The 17,944-nt window shown below is 40.8% G+C and overlaps 1 protein-coding gene across 1 annotated transcript; it reads left to right on the top strand.

Annotated features, from left to right (window-relative positions):
• Positions 1-2,318: 2,318 nt before the first annotated feature.
• Positions 2,319-17,691, top strand: LOC308102304 (broad substrate specificity ATP-binding cassette transporter ABCG2-like; the record flags this gene model as incomplete). Its single annotated transcript, XM_080451960.1, has 15 exons — positions 2,319-2,551; positions 6,395-6,454; positions 6,584-6,698; positions 7,302-7,454; positions 8,058-8,215; positions 8,690-8,841; positions 9,004-9,108; positions 10,826-11,076; positions 12,991-13,073; positions 14,919-15,008; positions 15,617-15,741; positions 16,321-16,475; positions 16,832-16,921; positions 17,262-17,374; positions 17,544-17,691. Exons 1-15 carry the CDS (start codon positions 2,340-2,342, stop codon positions 17,689-17,691), a joined length of 2,010 nt encoding a protein of 669 aa, XP_080308086.1. The 5' UTR covers positions 2,319-2,339.
• Positions 17,692-17,944: the final 253 nt, after the last annotated feature.

Below are 17,944 nucleotides of genomic sequence, written 5' to 3'. Positions count from 1 at the left end.
CACATTGTCATGATATTCCTTCATTTCGCATCGTATGTTTGTTGACTTGCAACAAGCCTAACGGCAGACTTCACATGCAGTGTTGCAACGTTTACATTGCGAATCTGCGAATTTGAATTCATTTGGATTGACCCATTGTTTTCTTCCGTGAATTATCATTTAAAAATGTAAAATCAAAACTTAATTTACGTTTGATATTATAATTCAATTAGATATCCTCAGGACTAGTGCGCATTGTTGGCTAATTGTTAGATTACTGTATTGACTAGAACGTAGCATGTGTGGGCTTGTTAGTGTTGTTTGTTTGATTGATTGATTGATTGATTGATTGATGGATTGATTGAATACTTTATTAGACAGAAATGTAAACGGCACAAGGTACAGTAAGACATTTGAGCTAAAAGGATAACACAAAAAAAGTCCTTTGGGACTTGTTTCCATTGTGGTCCTATGTATTCATCAACATAGCATTGTAGACTAGTTATTAATGATGTTGGGGTTGTTAGTCGCCTATTGGTAGTGTAAACAGTGTTGGTAGTTAGGCTACTATTGTTAAAGTAGCACTTCAAGTTCACAGTTGGAAGGTTTGGTTGGCACTATTTGACAAGAGTTAATTTTTTGTTAGTAGTGTAAGTGTTAAGTATTGATAGTGTTAGTTAGGTAGCCTATTGGTATTGTTAACACAAGTAGTTGCCTATAGTGTTAAATATAACATATCGTAGTGTTAACAGTGGTTAATGTTAAAGAATTGGTAGTGTTATGATGAGTGTTGGTAGTCACGTATTATTATGATTATTAGGACTGACATTTATCTGCTTGACCAGAAAAATACATTTGTTGATTCACTCTCATCTGCATAAGCACATGCTGATACACTTGACACACCATGGCCATCAACTGCTTCATCAGACTGACCTTGTGCACAATGATTTGAGAATGCATTTGTTGTTTTCCTACTCATTCTGTTCTTTTCCATGTGTCATATCTTCTGGTCATGTCATGTGTCCAGTACTGTGTGTGTGATAATCTTTAGAACTTGTTGTGTGATACTGCCTGGTGTCATCTTGTTCTCCAAGCTCGCCACTCAACTGAACCATCACGCACCACCATTAGTTAGAGGGAGACTCTTTGGACCACATGGAGGGGCGCTCGGATGGCGCAGTGGTAAAGTGCCTTCTCACCACCACAGAGGTTGTGGGTTTGAATCCACCGCGGTGCATCTGGCTTTGTCGAGCGTCTGCTCTATACGAACACAATTGGCCCGTGTTCGTTGGAGGGAAGTCGGGCAGGGAGGGTGATAATTGTCGCTGCACGTAATCCTATGGGCTGGGGGCGGCACCTGTCAGCAGGGAGTGTTGAGCGGGAGGAGTAGGACGAAGGCTCTACGTCCTCCCGGTGGGTGCTCCTCACTGGCAGATGAGTCAGTAGGACACAACAGCAGTTACAACAGCACACACACATGTGTGTGGGGAGGCATTAATTGACATAACGACTACATTTGGGAGAAAAAGGGGGCAAAAACAAACAAGTTGTGGTTGTGTTAAAGGAGAATTTTGGACTAAAGTTTTCTTACCTTTTCTATGACGTTATGATATCTTAGGATGAATGGTACAGTAGAAACATTTCTTAACTCCACCCCTGAGCAGCCACAGCTTAAAAGGTGCGCGGATAGGCCTTAGGTTAGATCACATATTTTAATAGCTTTTTTTTTTTTTTTTTTTTTTAGATCTGACGTTCATAGTGACAAAACACTGCCCCCCCCAAAAAAAAAAAAAAAAAAAAAAACAGAAGTCTCGCTAGACGAGATTGAAATCTCGAGATTTCAATCTTGTCTAGCGAGACTTGTTTTTTTTTTTTTTTTGCATAGTGTTCTGTCACTATGAACGTCAGATCTCACCAATTAAAAAAAAAAAAAGCTATTAAAATATGTGATCTAACCTAAGGCCTATCCGCGCACCTTTTAAGCTGTGGCGGCTCAGGGGTGGAGTTATGAAAATTTTCTACTGTACCATTCATCCTAAGATATCATAACGTCATAGAAAAGGTAAGAAAACTTTAGTCCAAAATTCTCCTTTAAGTAGGCTCTTAGAATGTGTTAAGTATTGTAAAGCTGCACATTAACCCCACACAAAACAGCAAAGCCTCTGACACTTAGATATATATATATTTAAAAAAAGAAAATTATTCATCGAAAAAGTACTCGATAGCCTAGAAAATAATCGATAGTTGTGGCCCTATCTGTATCCGGGTCCTTGCGTCTTTATTTCGTGTTATCTCGTTTCATTCTGTCAGTTCCTGATCAATGTTCCAACCTGACAGGGTGTTCTCTACAGAGGGTGATGGAGAGAGCCAATCACATACACATCGCCATGGTGGAAGATCTTGGCACCAATGGGACGGCCATGTCAAAGGTCCTGACGGCTGTTGAGCTGGCCAAGCAGCCGCCTGGCTCCACTGTGAGTTTTCACAACATCCAGTACAAAGTGAAGCTGAAGTCCGGCTTCCTCTGCAAAAAGAAGACCACACCCAGGCAAATACTGATGGACCTCAAGTTAGTGGTGAAACTATTATTGTATTTCGCTTTGTCCCTCTCCTCTCTCCATCTGTCTTGCTCTGTCTGTCTGTCTGTCTGTCTGTCTGTCTGTCTGTCTGTCTGTCTGTCTGTCTGTCTGTCTGTCTGTCTGTCTGTCTGTCTGTCTGTATTCAATCACATCACTATCTCCTGTAGTGCCATGTGCTATACCTTATACGTTGTAGAATAAAATGCAGGTGTAAACTCTGCATCAAGATCATCAGTATGAGAAACCACAGGATGAGACCAAAGACTTGAATCTTCCCAATGTTTTGTACAACCACGGACTGACTTTTAAATAACTTCTCTCTAACAGTATTACATTTACCTGACATTTCCCATGGAAAAATGCATAATTTCACACAGGTTTTCCTGCTCTAGTGTTAATTATATGATATTAAGCATGGTTTCTTGCATATAATCTCTCTGGTGCACTAAAGAGCAGTGTGCCAGGGAATCGAATTAACAATTTGTCACATGTGCCGCTATGGGGTTTTAATTCAGCCTGCTTTTTATTCTCTTTAAGTTTCATTTCACACAGTCTTTTTGATACTGTTGTGTAACTGTTCTGCTCTGTTGTGGAATCATAAGACGCACTTATTTCAATATTTCTCTCTGTGCTTTTTGTGCCACAACATTAAGTAACAGCTGAGAAGTTTGTTTAAAAAAAGCTACAGTACTGTATGAGGTCATTTTGACATAAAAGCATTTTTCATTGTAAGCAGTGTTCAGTGTCTCTAAAATGCAAATGGGTTGTAATCGGGCAGCACACGCTGAACAAAGATCAGCATGTTCAGGGTTTGGTACTCACAATTGGATGCTGTCAGTCAGCTATGATGTCAGTATGAGTATGATATTAGTGAACAGACATAGATACAGTCTAAAGTAATGCACGCACGTCCAAAAACTAAGACTGGTGCAGGATAAAAATTACTAAGTTAAAAAAATGTAATAAAGAATTATCCATGCACTGCTCTAGATGCTCCCACAGCACAACTCATTATGTACCTGACAAAGACTAAATGAAACGTAAGCTGCCTTCAATAAAGTTGCACTGTGGGGGCATCTAGAGTTGTGTTCGAATAATTTCTTATTTCTTTATTTTCAGATCATAAATATATCAGTCATGTCTACATTTGGGCATTATCCAGCTACTTAGTACTGCGACATAAATGTCCTAACAACATGCAGGTATCTCCATATATGGGCATGTGACGTGTCAATTTGCGCTGATGTAGGGCATGTCATGTTTGGGCTGATAAACAATTTGGGTGTTCATATTTAAAGCTACAATCCGTTTTATGTCCTACCACATGAGAGAACAAATGTACACTGCTCTGGCAATATGGAATCCCTGCTTGGTCAGGGAAGATATTGTGCTTATGAGCTTGAGGCAGTACTACAACGACTGTCCTACCCGACACCAGGGTCTAAATTTCTCAAATGGAATAGGGAGACCACCTCCAACCACTGCAGATGTGCTAGTTATATTACATATATCTACCATACAGATTGGTTAAAATAAAATGTTATTCATTAAAATGTGTTTCGGATAGCAGTTTAAGCAGGTACTGTTAGATAATAATTTACTCCTTTCTCTTATTATCTTTATTCTCCATACTTAGACACCTAACCTTTTAAGTATAGTGCGTGGGCTGGTGTGAAAAGCTAGATTATCACAGTTTTAAATCATCTGTAGTGAATGTGAACAGGTCAAACGTATTGTAATCTGATTGAACTTGCTTTGATGAATACATATAGACCAATTATTTGTTTACTAACATTGAGACTGGACGCACAGATGCTTGTTTCACGCAATCAATTCCCAACCTGTTGTTTCGGGGTGTGCTGCACCCCAACCCCCTCTTATGTGTTGGCTAGTGAGGCGCGTCCTAGCGAGACCTTATAGAATGGGTTTCATTGCGCGCATACTGGTTGCACGCATACTGGTTCTTATCAGTGTGACGTTGTCTGTTAAGGGTTCTATTGAAATATATCATGAATTTCCAAAGAGGCTTAGTGAGGCATGTAGACTGCCGCTTCTAGTGACTTTGTGTTTGTTTGTTTGTATGTGTGTGTGTGTGTGTGTGTGTGTGTGTGTCTAGTACGGAATTAACAGCTGCAGCTGATTGCAACACAAAGCTGCAACTAATTACACTAATTAAACACAAACAGGAGGCACAGTGCACAACCATCCAGCGAAAAACAGTCTGTCGGTCTAAGGTCGATGCCTTTCCCGTGCTTCCACATCCTGCTGCCCTGCAAGCAACTCATCTCTCTCTAAAAGAGCTTACACATGCGTCACTTAAAGACACGCACGCACACGCTTGCCGACACTGTGCACGCTTCACGCATACATGTGTACACACATACACACGCACGCACGCACACACACACACGCACGCACGCACGCACGCACGCGCGCACGCACGCGCGCACGCGCGCACGCGCGCGCACACACACACACACACCCCCACACACACACACACACACACACACACACACACACACACACACACACACACAAAGTCGTACCATCTGAATAACAGCACACACTCATCAAATTGAGTAGTACTGTCTGAATACCAGCACACACACATCAAATAGAGTAGCACCGTCTGAATACCAGCACACACACATCAAATAGAGTAGTTCCGTCTGAATACCAGCACATACAGATCAAATAGAGTAGTACAATCTGAATAGCAGCACACACAGCAAATAGAGAACTACAGTCTGAATTCCAGCACACACTCAAACAGAGTAGTACCGTCTGAATACCAGCACACACTCAAACAGAGTAGGCAGGCACAGCTTACTTCACACTTTTTTGATTAATAAAGCACAGGACAGCATTATCATTGTCATCTTAACTTTAACTTAACATGAACTTTTTGTTGATTTTCTTGGTCCTGCATAGGTTATATCAAGAACTACCGGGATGCGCACATCTTAAAGGGTCTACACCATGAAAATTTTTTCTTGTTTTTTTGTATTTTTTGGGGTCCCCAGTGTCTCTTGTACCCAAAAAAATGTTTTTTTTTTAAAATTCAGTCATTCCTTCTCATTTCATGGATTTCCAGAATGGGCGTGTCTGAACAGGCGATCTCAGAATGGAAATGTTGATGATGTCACAAACATTTTTGATGGCAAACCCAATGTTAAATGAAAAGTGCCCGAATCGCTCCGAAACTTTTTCTACCCCCCCTAAGTGGGGGTCTACGAACAAATACCTCGGGCTCGGATTTTGGCTCCGCCCCCCGGAAGTGGGTGAAACAGGCACCTCAAACACTTGGTGGAATTGTTCAAAAATGTTCAAAGTGTTTTTCTTTCGATTTTGTATTTTTCTTAGATGCTTCTTTTTATGCAGAATTTTTCCTTTTCTTTTTTTTTTAAATAATTTTTAAATAATTTTTAATAATAAAACAGACAGAATTGCTCAGTAGCCCCCCCCTGCCCAAGAGGACGTTTTGGTATTGCAGCTGAAAGTGCTGTATAAGCCAGAGACAATTGACTTGGGATGAGTATATCTGAGTGATGATTTAGGCTCAAACCTTTTGAAAAAGGTTTTCGGGACATACACCATATGATATTAAATATCAAATATTTTTTTTAAATTCATGGTGTAGATCCTTTAACTGTTCTCATCATTGACTACAGCGCATGAACTGTCTCTTGTCATTCTCTCTTTCCTGACTTTCTCCACTGGGCTAATTTTGCATAAATTCGCTTTAATTGCATTTGTATTTAAATATTATACTTGCATATAAGATGGCTGTCACCTCTGCTGGTTAAAATAAACTATCTATTTTCTTCTTGCAGTGGAATCATGAGACCTGGTCTGAACGCTATTCTTGGACCGACAGGAAGTGGAAAGTCCTCGTGAGTCATACACTCCTCTCCTCCTATCACTATACCGTTTGGAGAAAAAAAAGAAACAATCTGCATGCCCTGCAGTTGTTGTACACATGTAGATATTGATGCTGTTTTCCATTGTTTTGTAATTGAAAGTTTCCTGGATGTTCTGGCTGCGAGGAAGGACCCGGCAGGTCTCTCTGGGGAGGTTCTCATAGATGGAGCTCCACAGCCTCCCAACTTCAAGTGTCTCTCAGGCTATGTGGTTCAGGTGTCCATTTTATTACTGTCAACAAAAAGTTGACACTTTGTGTTGTTGCTGCATCTCCCATCCTGGTTTATATAAGTTTTCAACAAAGCCAATAATGTAATATTTGTGAAAAGCATGAAGAAAATCCCTAACGCCCTCTTTGTCACTTCTTTTCTCTGTTATATTAATATATTAACTCTATTTTCTTGTACAATTATTTGGGATCTACAGAAATATTGTCTACATAATAGTTCTAACCCTTATTTCCCACTATTAATAGCATGCAATGCAGGTGATCTTGGAACTGATGCTTATCTGAAGTGAATAACTATTTTTCTTTCTTTCAACAAAGCTGATTTATGTGTTTTTTTCTGTACAGACTGAGAAACACAGAAGCATTAAAATGTTTGTTCTCCCTAAGCTCAATTTATGCTCATCATCATATGATGGTGTCATTTGCCAAAAAGAACAGATCTTCAAGTGTTGTTAGAATGAAGAATCTGTTAATAGCTAGTTTAAGAATGTTATTGTCATTTATTGTCAGCACCATCATATGACAGACTATAAATTAGGCCTTAGTCATTGACTGCTGATGCTGAACCTCTGGTTACCCCACCCCTCCAGGATGATGTGGTGATGGGTACACTGACGGTGCGGGAGAACCTCCGTTTCTCCGCAGCGCTGCGCCTCCCAAGTTCATTGCCTCAGGAGGAGAAGGAGACTCGTGTGAATCACTTAATCAGAGAGCTGGGACTCACAAAAGTGGCAGACTCCAAGGTAAGCTTCACCAAGTCAAGTATTAGATAGATCTTTTTTTAATGGGTTGTGATTTTATTTTTTATTTTATTTTAAACATATTTTATACACCTAACCATTTGCTCCTACACATACATGGGAAAATACACATAACATTAGCATGACATTTAACAGCATTGATGAACAGAACATTAGTGAAAAAGGAAGTAAACTGAATAATAATAATACAAATACAAATAAATGTACTATGTAAGTATGGGTCATTTGTCACATCTACAGGCTATTAGGATATCCTATCCCTATCCTGACAGAGTGAATACTGAGAAATTGCTTGTCAGAGAACAGTTCCACACTAAAACTATAGGACACAGTCACTACATTATATTGATCCCAGATAATCATTCTGGAGAAAGGGAAGTCAACCTTCCAAAATAATTTATCAAGGGTTGCCCAATGACTACCAGTGGAGCCCCGTAATGAGAATTTGATCTTCTCCAACTCCAAAAAAGACATTGTCTGACGATGTCCAAAACTTAATCATGTTCCTTCAGCCGTTCTGGCCTGGTGGGGATAATGAATGTTACACAGTGTGACTTTAATTTAACTTGAAATGGAACTCTGCAGGTGGGCACACAGATGATCCGGGGGATCTCAGGTGGAGAGAGGAAGAGGACCAACATTGGCATGGAGCTCATCATTGACCCTTCTGTTCTCTTTCTGGATGAACCCACCACAGGCCTGGACGCCAGCACTGCTAACTCTGTCCTGCTGCTGCTGAAAAGGTAAGGAGGAATGATTGACACAATGCATGTCCTCTTGTCAGTTATTTGGTATAAGAACTTACTATGGACAAAGAAATGCTCCATAGTATTTCCTTTATTGTGACAGATAGATACCCTTAGAGACGCAAGGGGAAGACACAAACTGCATTCACCCAGCCTGATGGTCTCTCTATACTGGCTGCCTGCACGTTTTAGAATTTATTTAAAGATTTTACAGATAATATTCAAAGCCTTAATAGCCTGGCTCAAATGTACTTCTCTGGCATTTATGCTTCGTTATAGACTGGATGTGCTTTGTGATGAAGACACATTGCACGACACGTTGAACCATAAATTAGGCTTTAGTTTAGTTCCTTACTATATACTATAATAATAGGTCAGACAGAGTATATGAGGGTCCAGAGACAGAGGTGACTTCTGCCATAATTCAGTCCTCGGTTTAATGGATTCATTTTATTGTCTTCCTGTTTTCAGGATGGCCAGTCATGGACGTACCATCATCATGTCCATCCACCAACCACGGTATTCCATCTACAGACTTTTTGACACCCTGACCTTGCTGGTTAGTGGCAAAATGGTGTACCATGGGCCTGCACTAAATGCTCTGGACTACTTCAGCAACATTGGTGACTAGACTCCTCAAACTGAATAACACTACTACCTAACAGTCACAAAAGAAAATGTGTATACTGTATACTATCCAGGTCATTACTATTGAACATCTGTATAGTTTTAACTGTCCCAGATTATTACTATTGAATATCTGTATCATTGTAACTATGTTCCAGGTTATGCTTGTGAGCCTCACAACAACCCAGCAGACTTCTTTCTAGATATCATCAATGGAGATGCTACTGCCACCACTATCACCACGATGCATCATGGCTCTGAAGGTAAGGACATGTATTACACACACACACGCACGCACGCATGCACGCACGCACGCACACACACACACACACACACACACACACACACACACACACACACACACACACACACACACACACACACACACACACACACACACACACACACACACACACACACACACACACACACACAAACAGCTTTAACAAGGCAGAGGCAGAAATCCCATTTCAAGAAAAAACTATACTCTGATGAAGAGCCGGCAGGATCGAAAAGTTAATACTCAGAATGCCTGGTTTTATATAATACATAAAGATGAGGTATTGGGTCATTTTGATACAATTTTACAAAACATGATCTTAAATAAACTCCCAGGAGATCTCAGATGGAACTGATTATCCTAATAACATTAACGAAAACCTTTCCAACAACCCCAAAAGATCACGTATCAGAGGTGTTTTCTCATTGCTGTGTTTTCGCATGGCAAGCGCTGAGCATGTATGGATGTTAACTGACTGTCTTGCCAGTCGCTTCATGACTTTGACCTGAGCCACCCGCTCCCTAACACTCTCAAATCCTGTCTGGCACACACACAAACACACACACACACACACACACACACACACACACACACACACAGCTTTAACATGTTCACAGACAAGGCAAAAATCCCATTTCAAGAAAAAACAATACTCTGATGAAGAGCCGGCAGGATCGAAAAGTTTTATATAATACATAAAGATAAGGTATTGGGTCATTTTGATACAATTTTACAAAACATGATCTTAAATAAACTTCATTGCTGTGTTTTCGCATGGCAAGCGCTGAGCATGTATGGATGTTAACTGACAGTCTTGCCAGTCGCTTCATGACTTTGACCTAAGCCACCCGCTCCCTAACACTCTCAAATCCTGTCTGGCCAGTACCAAACAAAGACTGGACCTCTAATCTGGTTGACCCCAGGTCAGAAGTTGTTTGTATCAGTGTGAAGAAAAAAAAAACTCTAATCCTCTTTTATTGGTAGCTTTTCACCATTGCTATTGCAGGATGTAAAGAGGGTGCAGCTGATGTGGTTTTGGGTGCACTTAACTGAACTGTTATGTGAGGGGTGTTGGTTTTTGCAAGTAATGATTTAAGCCTGTACTTTGTTGTTTGTTTAAAGTTAAGGGTTGAGGTCACTAGCAGACAGTTCAAACCATTGTGAAAAGTACCTTGAAACTACTTCAAGTCACTGAGGACTTTCATTCTTACTGTAGTTTTATCCACTTCACTGAGCCGCAGAAGGCTTAAAGTACCAAATTGTTCCTTTTGTGATAATCAAAATACTCCTAATAGTCTCATACCCTGCTAAAACAAAAATCTATTAGTCCAGTTTTGAACATTGGTGTTGTTCAGCTGTATAATATCTCTTCCTTTTGTGTAACTCATGAGGGTACCATGCTATCTCTCCAAGTTTCCGACCTGTACAGGCTATCCGGCTGTACCTGCTATCCACCCATGAACACCGGCAATTGTGTTAGTTGGAGCGCCCGCAGAGGAATCAAACCCCAGATTTTTCCCACCGTAGAGGGCGTGTACTTTACCCCTGTGCCAACCGGACATCACATTTGAATTTAAATGATGATCCAGAGTGACTTAAAGTTCACTGTAGGATAAGTGTCGTTTTCTAGTCGGCACACATTAAAATTATTATTTATCTCTATGAAACCCTTCTATTTTTCCTGTCGCATGCATGGCAAGAACTGGACTTAGAGGAGTCGAGCAGCTCCAGACAGAGCATTGAAGAGCGCCTGGTGGAGGAGTACAGGAACAGCTGCAACTCTAGGGATACGCAGGCCGAGCTGGAGTGCATTGCCCAGGGTAAAGAGTGCATCACCCTGCCAAGGTCCCGCACGATCACCTATAACGCCTCCTTCTTCCACCAGCTCCACTGGGTGCTCAAGAGAACCTTCCAGAATCTCATGCTGAATCCACAGACCTCAGTGGCGCAGGTTTGAGAATGCATGCCCACTCATTTATTTAACTCACAATCTTATCCAGACTGCTTTGCTATGAGTGAGCAGGTAGGGGTTCGGTGCCTAAAAGCTTAAAATATATTGTACCAATATCACCTTAACTCCTTTCAAACGTTTAGGAACAAGGCAGAGAAACAGGAGTTGAGGTGAGGCAGGTTGGTTCAGTGGGGTCGGGTTGATGTGGGTGGAGCTGGAGATGAAGGACTTGGTGCTCTCATTAGCCACCTCATGGCGGCAAAATGCCGCCAGAAAAGTCATATCACTTTAAGAATTATTAACAGTTAATTGGCCCCAAATAAGTCACAATAATCCCCCCGCAAGAGGAGACTCTGGGTGGTGTGGGTGCCCTAATCGGCTTTGGTGACTGTTGTGACCCTACTCTTGCCTGTTTGGCCGGGGATCTAAACTGATATCATATCTGGCCCTTGGCCCTGGGCCGGGACCCCATCACATGATGGCGTCATGACCCGTCACTCCCACCGCCCAGCTTCCACATGAGGGGCCGGGGGGAATGAAGTGAAAGGGGGGCATCAACGCTATTAGCTTATCCCTTCACCCTGGGAACCACAGGGCCCTCTGAGCCGTGTCATAAGCATAAGCTGTAAACTGTCAGGATTAAACTGCAAGTCTCTTTCACTTGTTATAACAGTATTTGTTGCTGTCATCATCCACACCCCAGTGATCTCTATCTGTGGTGCTTCTCTGGTCTTGATTGTTTTCTATCTTTGGTGATTATCTGGTCTTGATAGTTCTCTGGTCTTGGTATTTCTCTGGCTCTGGTGGTTCTCTATCTTTGGTGTTTCTCTAGGGTTCTCCTGTTTGGCTCAGGTGGTTCTCTGGTCTTGACCAAGAGGGATGAATATGGGAGGGAAGACTGGGGCGCAAATAGTCTGCTTAATCCCCAGCAACACAAGTCACTGTACCTCATCAATTACAGCACTTTGCTTGATGTTTACTCCTCTGTGTCAAAAAGAACGAAGCACAGTATTTGACTAATTCCTCATCAGTTCATTCTTCCCTTGTCACCAGCCTCTGCCCCTTTTTTCCATCTCCCAAAAGAGCCACAGAGTTAAACCTTTCTCTGCCATGAAGACCAAAGAGATTAGTTTGTATTAAAGAGGTGGGGGGGGGGGGGGGGTTATGAAGGCTTTGATCAAACCAGGTCCTTCATGCAATTGAAGTCTCCAAGCAGCTGTACTACATATCATCAAGACACTTATGATTGTTTAGGCCCTGTTGTCTGCTAAATGACTGTAATGTCCCAAACGTGTTGCTGTTTAAATAGTTGGAAATATAACTTGTCGCTTAACCTTAGCTTTCTTGACCACATGAACCCTTGCATCTCTATTCTGGGCATGTCACAATAAGCGAACATTCAGTGAAAATAGCAGGTCTACAAGCTCACAACGCATCACATTTGTGATGCGTTGTGAGCTTGTAGGTCAGCTACTTGGTGAGGAGATTTGGTGTAGAGGGAAAAAAGGAGAGGGCCAAGCACAGACCCCTGGGGGAACTCGGTCCACAGAAGTATATAGAGTTTAAGCGGTTAAATCTCTTGTGTGTTACTATTTAGGCTGTTGACAGTGAAACACATTGGCAAGAGATGTACAGTATATTCATTCATTTATTCATTGTGCTTTGCATTTATCGATGTACTGTAAATATCTTAAAGTCTTATTTCAATGAATAAAACGATATTTTGACAAATCTGTACTGTAGAGGATGTTAAGACAATATAACTGTATTAACCTAACTGTATTAATCAGGGTTCCCTGATTGGCTGGGTTGGGTTGGCCAATCAGGAAGGCGGTGCTGACACAATACTGTAGATGTTTAGATAAAGATATATACAGGTAGATAATACATATACTGTATATATTATCTTTGCAGCTGGGAGTGAACATTTTCCTGGCTCTCATTGTGGGTGCTATTTTCTTTGGTGTCAAAGATGACCAGAGCGGGATCCAGAACAGGTGGGCATGACGCAACATGCAACATGAATGTGTGTGTGGGGGGGGTGCGCGCGTGTTTGTGTGTGCGCGCGTGTGTGTGCATGCATCCACACCATTGTTATTTTTCTGTATGACAGATTCACAGAAGGTACAGAAAATGTCGGGCCTTCTTATTTATTGCTTTGAAAACACATTGCTATAATATGATGCACATAAAATAAATATATATAAGACAAGTACATGGGTAGACTGGAAACTATAGATATTCTTAAAGCTGCAATTTTCCTCTTCTACCCCGGTTTGAACCCGCCAAGTTTTTACCATGGAGCTAATAGAGCCTAGGATAAATTGAATCTTGACCATCAGGTAATAATTTGTGTCAGATCCTGTGTCTAGGTGAGCCATGACCTTTGACACAATCTAAATGTCTCAATATAAGAGCGGGGAGACAAAATACAACCACCCCAATTGTAGAAGTTGTATCGTATTAACATACTCTACCATACAGATTGGGCAAAATTAAAATGTATTCATAAAAAAAGTTACATAGTGCTGCTTTAACAAAGATACTTTGGATGTTTTTTAGTTTCATTTGATAACAGCACCAAAATATATAGAAAAAACTATGTCCAACAAGCATCAATAAAATTAAATTGTAAGCACGACACCCATTAACTAATGACAGAAGTGTGATAGAGGGGCAAGTGGAATAATTCTAGCGTAATAAATCCTATTTCCTCTACTCACAACTTGGCCATTAGCTTATTGGTCACAACCTTGTACTCAGCAGCTCAATGGAGCATATTAGACCCTAGAATTACAAATCCATAAAAGTCTCTCTACATCCCTTTCATTTCATGCATGGTCGGTAGAATATAAGGACTTAGTGTCGTTAAATTCAACGTCAACATATAGACTATGGCTGACTGTATACGGTTGACTTAAATCCATGTACTGTAGCTTGATATTATGGGCTAACTTAGTCACACAGGGTCTGGGTGCACAATCAGATTCAGATCACAGGCGCCCGCTGGCCTAGCGTTCCAGGCGCATGCCACATATAGGCTTTAATGCCTGACAGCATGTCGCGGGTTCGACTCCCGTACCCGATGACCTTTGCTGTTTCCTGTCTATCTCCTGTACTATCAATAAAGTCAGTAAAAGCCCCAAAAAGATCTTAAAAAAAGATTAAGTTCACAGTCAGATTCTTTGTATGTTAGATATCATTCACAATAGAATGAAAGGTAAACTATGTTGTTTTATGTAGCCTGGCAGACTTTTTCCCAGCGCCTAGAGAGCAGAAAGCAGAATTCATTTAAAAGTTTTATGTGGCTCATTAAAATCTTTCTTCAAAAGCATTTTTAGATATATTGTGTATTCTTTAAGAAATGTTTATGATTAAATGAATACATATTGCCTGACTAAAGACTTGAGGTACTTGCATCATTACACCCTTCCTTGTACTGTAAGTATATTACATACTGTAATGGGTGATTTTTATCAAACGTGTACTTAACCACAAGAACCCTAGCGTCCCTATACTAGGGGCGAAGATTCTGCAAAAATAGCAAATCTACAAGCTCACAACATGTTGCATTGCGCTGCATTGGGAGCTTGTAGACTTGCTATTTTCAGTGAACATATTTGGTGCAGAGCGGAAAAAGGAGGGGTCCTAGTGTAGACCCCTGGGGAATCCAGATCTTCAATGAAGTACATGGGGTTTAAGTGGTTAATACACCTCTCCACAGGTTAACTTACTAAATTAAGCCAATGTAGCCATGCATTCTTTTTATAACAAGGTTCACATGCTTTCCTTCCTGTGACACCTTACAGTACCAGACATTCTCCTGTTATATCTTGTTGTAGGATGGGAGCCCTCTTCTTCATCACCACCAACCAGTGCTTTAGCACAGTATCCGCAGCTGAACTCTTCATCACCGAGAGGCAGCTCTTTGTGTATGTAATGTGCCAGATTCTGCTCTGCATGGCTATTATTGTACCTATCCTTAACATGTGACAACAACCCCTGTCCCCCCCCTGTTCTTATTTTGAAGTAAATTTGACTATTTTTGTTCTGGCCAGAATTATAAAAATAAAACTTCTTCTTTTGACCTTTGAACTTGACCCAGTTTCCCCAAAAACTTGAAGCAGGTTTCATTTCATGATTTCCCTGTAAAATTGCTTACAAACAAATGAACAGAATTAAAACAATACTCTTATAACTGTAATAATAATAATAATAATAATAATAATACAAATTATTATTATTATCAATTGCAAACACACATTTTTAATTTGTGTGTTTATGATGCAGCACTGAAATGTCTGTAGTCACAGTAAAGATTCTCTTTGAGGGTATTATGACTTTTATATAAAGGTTACTAATGCATACATGTTGACAGAAAGGTATTTTTAAAGGTATGTCTATAATAATGTAAAGATAAAATAGGAGAAATCAAGAAAGACTGCTTCTGTTTGCCACTGGTTACCACAGGAGCTGGTATAGCAACTAATAAAGCATGGTAAACCAAATCTTTCACATTTCTGAATTTCTCCCCTGATAGGCATGAATACATCAGTGGCTACTACAGAGTGTCTGTTTACTTCCTGTCTAAGATCCTGTCAGACATCATCACTTTGCGCACCATCCCCACCATCATCTTCAGCTGCATCGTCTATTTCATGATCGGTAAGATGGAAAGGTGGAGCAATTTACTTCTAAATCATTGTTATTGATTCAATACACTATTATAAAGTAGCCTTGGGTGGTTCTTATGTGGGGCAGGTGCACCAGCAAAGAAAAAGGAAACGGGTTCGTTCTTTTTGTTCGTGATCCCAGAGTTTAATTGATTTCCGAGACGTAAATCTAGCCAGGGTATTTGGCCTTACAACCCAGATACTCCTGTGTTTCTACGGAGCCCTTTCCACTTACTCTCTTTCAGCCTCTACTACGTGATCCTGTAACCACTCTTGTTAGACATCTCGGTTTAAGTTCTGCTTGGACACCACAGCAGCGGGTCTTGGCCTAGGTTTAGATAACCAGTCGAGCTGGTATTTTTCATTTCTGGTGGCAGGTTCTGTTTGGGTCATAGTGTTCATCCTTAATTTATGCATCTCATGTGCGTGCAATGCATGTGTGTGTGTGTGTGTGTGTGTGTGTGTGTGTGTGTGTGTGTGTGTGTGTGTGTGTGTGTGTGTGTGTGTGTGTGTGTGTGTGTGTGTGTGTGTGTGTGTGTGTGTGTGTGTGTGTGTGTGTGTGGGGTTTCAGGTTTGAAAGCCACAGCTTCCGCCTTTCTCACCTTCACACTGACAGTGACTCTGGTGGCGTATACCGCCACAGCCATGACCATGGCCATATCAGCAGACCAGAGCGTGGTCGCTCTAGCAAACATCTTGATGACCATCACCTTCGTCTTTATGATGGTTAGAGGAGTAAACCTTTGAGCTTTGTAAACCTTTGACGTCTTGATTTTTGTGGTCATTGTTGTTGCTCTTCTTTCTTAGTTTTGTTTGTGTTTTATTTATTTTCGTGAAACACACAGGATGCTTTCATTTATGCTTTTTATCTTACCTACCATATTTGAGTCTTCATCCTTTCATCATTGTGTTTTTATCAGTAGATTCTGTCCATCTGTGAGTACAGTAAAGATAGAGTAGATTAAGTTATTTTCTTTTCTTTGGGTGGGGGGGGGTGAACTGAACAGAAAAGGATATTGGGGATCAAGAGGAAGGAAGGGTGGGGGTCAAGTTAAGGTTTAATTAGTGTTGTGTGTGTTCAGATCTTCTCCGGTCTGCTGGTGAACCTCCCTAGCATCATGGGCTGGCTGGCCTGGCTCAAGTACTTCAGTATTCCTCGCTATGGTCTGGCTGTAAGTCACATTTGATTCTTTACCTCTCCTAATCATTCAAAAATAACACACATTTTACAATGTCTTCTAATACCTCAATGATGCATTTTGGAGCCTTGGTTTAAAAAAGGGATCCATGAATAAAGCTTACCCACTTACTCACAAAAGTGAGTCCTGTTTGTCCATGAGACTGCATCATGTGCAAACGCAGTTTGCCTGTTTGAGTTGCATACAAACAACTTGCTAAGTTGCTACAGTGTTTTGAAGACCTTGTTTGAATCATTATGTCATCAAATTTCTTCTGTATAAAATCTATGTGTAACTTTAATAGATAGAGCTAAGTTATCTACTGTATGTCCAGGCCCTCAACATCAACGAGTTTGTGGGTTTGAAGTTCTGTGGTGACCTAGTGATAAGCAATACCACCATGTCTCCTGCCTCGACCAACTGCAGTGTGAGCCTAGCTGGCCTAACGTAAGTTTATGTAATATGCACAGTGGGTATATATACAACATAATAAGATACGTATATACAACATAATCTACACTATATACATAAATAGTCTTTCAAAAGACAGGTACGATCCTATATTCTGTCTACAAAATAATGAATGTGGTAAACTTCCTGAATTGTCTTGTTCCAGATGCACAGGGGAACAGTACCTCGACTATCTAGGAATAGAATACACCACATGGGGTATGTGGGAGAATCATGTGGCTCTGACTGTCATGGCTGTCATCTTCCTCATCATCGCTTACCTGAAACTACGCTTCATCAAGAAATTCACTTAAGGGCATGTCTCTCTTGTGCAGTTTACTCTCCTTTTCAATGATAAAGAAAATGTGAGAAACAATACATACAAATATATATTCTGCCATAAAGGAATGTGTCTATGGTTTGCATCAAGGATGCACCGATATATCGGCCGTATATCGGTATCAGTCGTTATTCGCCTCGTTGACTGCCATCAGCATATCTGCAATGAAGTTGACATTCACCAATGGCAGTGGCTGATGTTTATCTGTTTTTGTGATGCATCAAATT

The sequence above is a fragment of the Gymnoscopelus braueri genome (genome assembly GCF_963280865.1).
Source record: "Gymnoscopelus braueri genome assembly, chromosome: 2".
In the NCBI taxonomy this organism is placed as follows: Eukaryota; Metazoa; Chordata; class Actinopteri; order Myctophiformes; family Myctophidae; genus Gymnoscopelus; species Gymnoscopelus braueri.
This window is presented reverse-complemented; position numbering and strand designations above follow the sequence as displayed.